The sequence below is a fragment of the Eptatretus burgeri genome, chromosome 7 (assembly GCF_056783735.1).
Source record: "Eptatretus burgeri isolate ZD-2024b chromosome 7, Ebu_testis_v1, whole genome shotgun sequence".
In the NCBI taxonomy this organism is placed as follows: Eukaryota; Metazoa; Chordata; class Myxini; order Myxiniformes; family Myxinidae; genus Eptatretus; species Eptatretus burgeri.
The window spans coordinates 33753837-33763112 of NC_140967.1; the positions used below are offsets into that span (position 1 = coordinate 33753837).

The 9276-nt window shown below is 39.4% G+C and overlaps 1 protein-coding gene across 2 annotated transcripts in view; it reads right to left on the reverse strand.

Moving 5' to 3' along the window:
• The window catches only part of RASA3 (RAS p21 protein activator 3), a 161426-nt gene that overhangs the window by 19221 nt on the left and 132929 nt on the right, over window positions 1-9276 (reverse strand). For both annotated transcript variants that reach the window (XM_085888004.1, XM_085888005.1), the window contains 2 exons: window positions 6305-6428; window positions 51-157 (listed from right to left, as the gene is read on the reverse strand). In XM_085888004.1, coding sequence (XP_085744130.1) covers window positions 51-157; window positions 6305-6428 — 231 coding nt within the window. The remainder of the gene's footprint in view (window positions 1-50; window positions 158-6304; window positions 6429-9276) is intronic.

Consider the following 9276-nt stretch of genomic DNA (forward strand, 5'->3'; position numbering starts at 1 on the left):
ACTAAATCAAAAACAAATGCAGCAATCTCTCTCATCTGACAAAGACTCACTGGACAATGGTCCCGCAGGTGAAAAAGGTTTGGAGAAAGGATGGCGGGTGCAAAGAACCGGAGGAAGATGAAACTGCTAACTGCTGTGTACTTCACATCTTGATCATCTGGGTGTTAACACAAGTGGAATAAGAGTTCCAGTTCCACATCAAAAATTAAAATACTGGCCATCTTAAAAGAAAACAAAAATATAGTTCACATTAAAGAGAAATTTGAATTTTCAAAATCATGGATTCCAATCCAAAGATGTGGTCTCGTGAATCCTTTTAAAAAACAACAACAAAAAACCCTGATTTTGGAGGAAAATGTCAGTGACAAAAGGAATAGGAATAATGGTTCCATTTTTCAGATGACATGAGTGTGTTTGTTAACATTTTACTTCATTTATTGAAATACAGTACGATAGTTAAATATTGATGCAAAAAAAAAACAGATCAACAAAGCTAAATTTTATCCAAAATGCAGATTGGCACCTGACAAAAGTTTATTGAAGAGCAAAACAATAATAACTAGAGGGGAGCACTCAGTAGAGTGCAAAACCTCCGCCGCCAATACTGCTAGGTCACTCAAGGGAACCTGATATCCTATTCATTCAATTTGACGTCAACAGTGCTCACAGACTTATAGTTTGCAACTTTCCCTTTTACTTTTAACTTTTACATACTCAATTCATTCGTCATAACTAGATTCCTTGAGACAGAAATTGATTTTACATGGGTATATCCACCTGAAGTTCCAAAATCAGCGGCAATTATAATTTTGGCATGTTTTTTTGTTGGAAATCACTTATAACATGTAGAAATGCAGAAAAAAATCGAAATTTTGTTGAAAAAAAAGTTGCAAATTTTTTTTTCTCTAACAATTTTTTTGGGGGCGGGGGAGGGGGGGAGGGGTTGGAAATAACTTAAAACATGTAGAAATGCAAAAAATTAAAAATTCAAATATTTTTTCAAAATGGCCACCATAGCGGCCATATTGGATTTTGGACCAAGTCCAAAATCGAATGGCATGATCCTTGGACCATACCTTATCCCCCTACCAAGTTTCGTTGAAATCCGTCGAGGAGTTTTTTCGTAATACTGTTCACAAACAAACAAACAAATAAACCAATGTCACCCGCAGGATGACCCGTATCTTGCCAAAAGGTGACCACGTGTGACTTATTTAAGGTCACACTGAGGTGAACAGAGCTGCTATCCACCAGGAGCGACTCCTTGAGGAATATCTGCCTACGAGAGATTCCGATGAGAATCGTTCTACAGAGTAACCATGAAAAATATGCGTTTGTTTCATAACGTCACCAAATGACGTCATAATGTCTCAAGCTTGACATATCTAGAAAGCACTCATCGAGCTGTTCAATTTGAGGTACTACATGATATGGTTCCTAAAACTTGAAAATTTGACCTTGGGTCAAATATGTTTTACCTTAGGCGCTAACCATGAAGGTCAAGGCCAATCGCCACGAAAAATTAATCAGCTGAGCGCCAGACCATGAACTATATTCCCATGAAGTTTGAAGACGATCCGATCAAAATTACTCAAAAAATAAGGGTTTCGTCGACCCCCCTGATTTGCGACAAAGTGACCTTGACCTTTGACCTTGACCTTCAAAATTTTATGTGCTGAAAGGGACCTCTATAGGCCTCTGATATGTGAAGTTACAAAAATTTCCAATGATAACTGTGCTCTGTAGAATTTTTTATGCGTGATTACAGACAAACAAAAAAAAACATACAAGCTGACTAACATATCTTGCAAAAACTTCGTTTTAGCAAGATAAACAAACAAACAGAAAGGGGTGAAAACAGTAACCTCCGATCTTCGATGGCGGAGGTTAACGAGAACAACACTCAATAGAGCGCATGCCTCCACCAGGCTGAACAGTTTACATTTTGAATCTCACTGATAGGCCGAATCTGGATCCAAACTTGAACCAAAATCAAAGTGGCTTGTTCTCGTCACCTAACCAACTCATCCACCTAGTTTTGTCATCACTTGTCCACAACTTTTTGAAATATCATGATATACATCGTTTTTGGCACAATCTCAATGATAAAGAATCACTTAAAAAGTTATCGTATCTGGATCCGGATTCGGATCTTCACCAAAATCTAATCGATTCGTCCTTATCACACACCTAACCTGTCCACCAAGTTTTGTCTGAATCAATCCATCACTTTTTGAGATAGCGTGCTATATATCGTTTTTGTCCCCATATCTCAATGGTGAAGAATCACTTAAAAAAAAAATTATAGTATCCGGATCCAGATTTGGATCTCCACCAAAATCTCATCATTTAATTGTTGTCATACACCTAACCTGTCCACCAAATTTAATCCGAATCCATCAACAACTTTTTGAGATATCCTGTTCACAGACAGACAGTGTTGAAAACATAACCTCCGTCAACCTTTGGTGGTGGAGGTAACTAGAAAGCATCTCAAAGTGCAAAGCTCGTGCACATACGCTTTGTATTCAAACTAAACTTGACAAAAACAGGAAATAAAAAACAATAAATTGAGGAAATTTTATTCATTACTCTTCTCCACATTCTCAAAATAATGTTTGTTGAAAATTTAATGATAGAAGCTGAAATGGTAAAAATGTTATGGTCTGGATACAACACTGAAGCTCAATGGTACATAAAGAAACACTGAAGTGATAAAAAAATGGAGCAGCGGAGCAGTGGATGGGCTACTAAGACTTATTTCCACTGAATGTGACTTTGCCCTTTGACATTTTGACCCAATTATTAATTAGTTTTCTCCATCTATAAATATGAGATGTTTGTCTATGTGGTGCCATTTTTCTCAAAGATGGCCAAACGGATCTTCGTCAAACTCTCAGAGGTACATCAGTGAGTGCTGGGTAGTGTTTTATGCAAAAAAAGGATTTTTTTTGGATTTGTATTTTTTTTTTTTAATCTCTATATTTATTTTTAAGGCCAACGCCTTTGTAGCTATGCGAAAGGTAACACTCGTATTAAATGATCCCTGACCCTATTCCTTAGTGGGTGCAGAGAAGTGCTTTAGGGCCCCACAAATAAATAGAAAAAGAACAAAATTTCATTTCTTCAAACGCCAATAGGATTAGAACCTCACCAGGAAATGCTGGGTACCCTCAGCGAGTATTCTCATAATAAAGTATTCTTGAAAATTTGATAAAAGTCTAAATGTTAAAATTGTTATGGCCTGGACAAACAGACATGCACTGCACAGCGCGCGCGCGCACACACACACACACACACACACACACACACACACACACACACACACACACACACACACACACACACACACACACACACACACACACACACACACACACACACACACACACACACACACACACACACACTTGCAAAAACCCCATCTCCCACTGCGTGGGTGGACGGGCTGATAAAGGAGGGTGTGGAGATTTGAGGGTTGAGTGGGGTAACATTAAACAGTTTTTTCAATTGACTAGAATTTATCTTCGTGTGTGTGTGTGTGTGTGTGTGTGTGTGTGTGTGTGTGTGTGTGTGTGTGTGTGTGTGTGTGTGTGTGTGTGTGTGTGTGTGTGTGTGTACTGCAGTAAATAAAAAGTGCAATGTGTTGGAGTTTGTTGAATTAGTTGTTTTGCAATTAAAACATCCTCATTGTTTGTTGGCTCAACCTCAGCTTTATCAAATTATTGATCCTGACAACTCACAAAAGATATTCGACACTTTTCCTTCCTCAAATCCAGGACGTTTTGCCGATATTCCTCCATACATAATGTTTGAGTTTTGGCCTCATGACTCTATTGAATCGTAAGGCTTGCTGGGAAAATGTGGGTGGTTGTACAGTAGTATAAAATAAACCCTGCAGCGGGTTGGGAGGGTTGTACATGACCAGTGCCATATCCAAGATTCATTTTATCACAGGTCGTATTGTGGTTCAATACTTCAAGTAAAGCCAGCTTTCTTTCACCTCATGTTTGGCTTCTACACACGCTCTTTCTTCCTGCCATCCTCCCACAGTCCCCTGTCACATGCATTCTTCCAAAATCCACACCTGCTTTCCTTCCCTAGGTACAAGCTGAATGCTCAACTTCATTATTTAATTTCTCTAGCCTCTCGTCAGTGGGACTGACTCCCTATGTCTGTTGCATGTGGTGTTCTAGTCTTTTAAATACACCGTCAATCATCACCTCATGCAATCGTTCATTCCCACGACTGAACTTTTCTAATTTTGGTGATCTCCATTAATTAATTGATTATCTCTATTTCATTCCTGGGGCTGGCAGGATGGCTAAAAAGTATGCACACTCGCTTCTAATCTGTCTAGCCTGGGTTTTAATCTCGACGCAGCTTTAAACTGTCATCCCAGTGTTTCACAGACAGGGTGATTCATTGTGTGCCACCCCTGTGATGGACGTTAAACTGGGCATCCTGTCTACCAGCATTAGTTGGTGGGCATTAAAGATCCCATGATGTCCTTCGCGAAGTGGAGGTGAGCTATTGCCGGCACCATGGCCAAATTTAAAATTCCTGCCATGACTACTGCTGGGAAGTTAATGGCAAACCACTCAATGTAACCCTTGCCAAGAAACTGCTTCAAAAGCACTGACGTTTTTGTAACAGAGTATGGAACAGCAGAATCAGAATTAGATTCCTGTCACTCAATGACACATTCGCATTGTGGCCATGAGTTTTTGCTTGCCTGTTCCCCTTTACCCTCAACTGGTCTACAATGCTGTTGCTCTCTTTTGTTTAGATCTTTCATGAGCCTACACTTTTGTATATAAAAAGTATAGCAAGCAATGGAAGGTATGGGATGCAGTATTGATCAGAGTTGACATGCTCAGGTTTTGAACGATCTCGTCTGTGTTTTATTCCTGTCTTGGTTACAAACTGTTACCCTTTAAATAATGAGGTTGATTACTTGCGTTACCTGCATTTGAAATAAACTTCATCTTCACTACTTGGCTGAAAAATTTCAGTGATTGATTACATATTCCCAATATATCAGACACTAAAATTTTCTGTGAAATGTTTGGAAAGTTGTGGAACCACGCTGGCTCCAACCCCGTTAAACTGGTTGTCAATATTTTTTCTTTACATCTTGTATCGGTAAATACCCATTGAACCTTAAAGTGGTGTGCATGCATTAAAAGAATATTTCATGTGCATTCTCAAAAGCAAATTTTTTTTAGCCCCGAACCAGGCATCAGCCCTGCTCGGGGGCTTATATTTTGTATCTTTCGGTCCGTCCGGCGCCTCCACTCAAAAATGACTGGACATATTTCTTTCATATTTGGCATGTATGTAATAGCATCTGGGAATGAGGATTGGAGCAAAAAGTCATGAGACACGATTCTATTTCCAAATTCTAGCAACTTAATAAAATTAATCAATGGGTGAGATAGTGCAGGATTGTATATGCTTTTGGCAACCATTATTTATTTATATACACTTTACCATCTCCACGACCAACATAGCACCTTTAATTATTTAGATTTTATGGTATGGATGGTTTTTATATGGTGGGTGTTTTGAGTATAAATAAATAAATAATATCCACTGCAATAATCCAATATTCTTTATGATCTCCACAACCTACACTACTTTGGATTTTATATATATATATATATATATATATATATATATATATATATATATATATATATATATATATATATATATATAATTTACCAACTCCATTATCAATATACAACATTGAAGTATTTACTTTAATCTACTTTAACATGACTACCAACACACGTTTTAATTATTTATTAATATACACTTTACCATAACTACTGCCGACATACCTGCTTGGATCATTAATATATTTATTTAATACTTTTACCTTTCTATATTTATTTATTTAAATGTAAAATCTGCACATCCCGTTTTTAAAGGTGCGGTTGGGGGCTGTGAATCCAATGAGGATTTGTTTTCAATTGCTTTCATCTTTCAATGTAATGATGTAACATTTGAAGATCACACTATTGTCACTTATCAGGCAGTAAGTTTGAAATTCACCAGTTTGGTCACAACATGAATGACACTGCAAATTAGAGAAAATGAGTTATTACAAGTTGAGGTTATGGTTTGTTCTAAATTCATTTACATAATACAAGAAGATAAACTGCAATGCCTTAAATAAAGAGTCATGAATGATATTACTTTCATAAAATTCCAAATCAGATTCAAAGGTCTATCATGAGGATTATTTTCAAAGCAATAAAACAGCTCGAAGCATGGCTTCAAGAAGCAAGAAGTGCACCTGGGAAATGCTTAATGGCCGACTGGCGGAGAGAAAAGAAGATGTCAGACATTACGGTTGGACAGTGCTTTGCAGAATCCATGACAGCTCTGAACACCTGCGTCACATATTGCTTCAAGTTTTTCTGGCAGGAGATTTGGGGAAAAGGCAGGAGATTTGGAATGAAATGAGGACAGTAATAAAAAGAAAAACAACATTTCTGAAGCACTTTGGTTAAAGATCAGTTTCATTAACATAAGTATGTTTAATAAGTTCATCTTACAAATCAATCCATGGAAGAAATATTAGGTTTGCCAACTGTCCATCAAAATGTTTTGACAGAAGTCTTTGATTGACAAATTCAGCATCTCAAATAAATTAATAAAAATTAAATAATATATCTCTTGGGGAAATGATAGAATAAATTAATAATAGGATACGATATGGTGGTGGCCATTGGGGTGAAGACACTGGATAGGAATTGTGAGATAAAATATGGTCAGGGCAACAGTAGCAAAGAGTTGGATTCCAAACGACTGGAGAGCAAGCAAGTTAGTCTCAGAAGAATTACAATGCCACCAATGGATTGTCAGAAAAACCCAACCAGCTCATCAATAACCTTCAAGAAAATGCTCAACTTCATGCCCTGTCTGTTCTGGTGCATATGTGATGCCATTACATTGTTTGTAGGTGACTCTAAAATCCCATCATGACATCTTGGCCTGGATACCAAAATCTACTACTTCTTTAACAGCCTCAGTTATTGCAACCTTCTTGTGGGCTCAGAGCCTCAGTTATTGCAACCTTCTTGTGGGCTCAGCTAAGGTACATTTTTGGCCCAAGTCTCCCACAAACCAGTTGTTCAGGCCTGACATTCGACTGAATACAGCGGTAATTTGGAATTTGTTCAGGGTTCTGGTGCTAACTCGTCTATTTTTTGTTAAACACCATGGGATCTTTAATATCCACAAATGACAGAAGCTGATAGATGCTTCCTCCAGTTTAACGTCCTTCCGATGGATGCTTACATTAGCTTTGAAGAATGCTTATATTAGCTTAAAAATAAAGTAAAAAACGCATCCACACAATACACCTAATATCAGATGTATAATGGCAATACGTGACTTTTGAAATGACGTAACCTCCCACAGAATGCTTGGTGGGCATGTGCGGAAACGGCAGTGTTTTGGGCACCATAAAGTATATTGTGTGCGTGAGATAAGCATTATTACTTAAAATGGTTCACAAAGCTTCTAAAAGAAGCCAAAAATACTTCAAAAAGTACCTGAGAAAAAAAGGCTGTGCCTCTGCGGAACGAAAGTCTTGGGAACTTTCTCAGCTCACAGAATGGTCAGCTGCCCATACTGCAAACTCCCACCCCTGTGGGCCAGTGAAAAGTCTAAGTGGAAAGACGTGTGCTACACAAACCCCGATGAATCGCTATGATTGAATGGACTTTGGACCTTGTGGGAATACCTTCTGTGATAATGGCAGGCTTGGTGATTTATTTAATGGATGTCTAAAATTTAAAAGATGATGCTGTGCGTCATAACCAATGGCAACCAATTCTTCGGCAAAGAACATCTTTGCAATATGAAAATGCACAACGCTTGTGCCAGCTATACAGCGTGTTTCAAAAAGATTGATACAACTTTGACTTCCTGCCATTCTTGGTTTTTTTGTCCGACACCATTTTACTGTTCAGGGTTTGATGGTGTTATCGTGGTATTTGTTCACTGGGATTTCTAGCTCTGCAACTCAACTATGCCATTGACAGTGAAGCAGAAGAAAAAAGTGGTGGCTCTGTGGTATGAGACTAAATCATATGTTAGACACCCACTGGAGGTTCTGCTGAGAATACACCCTCAGAACATGTGATGGACCCACAAATTGTGCCATTCAACGTATTGTGAAACATTTTGAGCACAAGGGTACAATGCACAACCAGAGCAAGGGCAACAGTGGCAAGCCAGCATCAGTAATCAAGAGCCATCAGTAACCATTGACACTGTGCGGGATTCTGCAGTGGACGTTCCCAAGAAGTCCCACCGCCGGTGCTACCAGGAGCTAGGCATCAAACCAACATCAGTCTGGCGTATCCTCATGAAAGAACTGAAGCTTTTCCCATGCATCATCTCTATTAGGCATAAACTGAGTCAAGTTGACATGAGGAGGATACTTGAGTTGTGCAATTTGCTCAGTGACAGGATTGAGTGGTACCCAAATGGAATCACCCTGATCTGGTTCAATGATGAAGCCCATTTCCACTTGAATGGTGCCATCAACAACCACAACAACATTTTCTGGGGGGGGGGGGGGCAGACCACCTGAGATCACTGAGAGGTACCTGAAAGGGCATCAAGTCACATGCTTCTGCACCTTCAATGCCAGATGGGGAACGCTCGGACCTTCTTGGTTTGAGAATGACAACAGGACGGTGATGATTAACGGTGAGGAAAGGGCATCAAGTCACATGCTTATGCACCTCTAATGCCAGATGGGGAACGCTCAGACTTTCTTGGTTTGAGAATGACAACAGGACGGTGATGATTAACGTTGAGCACTATCAGGCCATGATCCAGAAGTTCCATAATGATCTAGCTCAAAAGGTCACCCCAAACCAGCTCAGTATCACCTGGTTTATGGAGGATGGTGCACCCCCACATATAGCTGGTGACACCATCACTTTCCTGTGGAGGCTCGTCAGAAACCGCCTTGTTGCCCTGGATACCGCTCATGACTGGGTACCCCAGAGCACAGACTTGAACCTTCTGGACTAATGGTTCTGGGCAGCTGCCAAGAGCTCTCTCTATGCAAACCACCCAACCACACTGGTATGGATTATCTGAAGCAGGAGGTGTCAGACTACCTCCAGGCAGTACCACACGAGACCTACAGGAAAGTTGGACAGAACTTTGGAGTCAGGATCAATGCCTGTCTGAACTGTGAAGGGGCACACATTGAGAACGTCAATTACAAGGATTCTGCGTAAA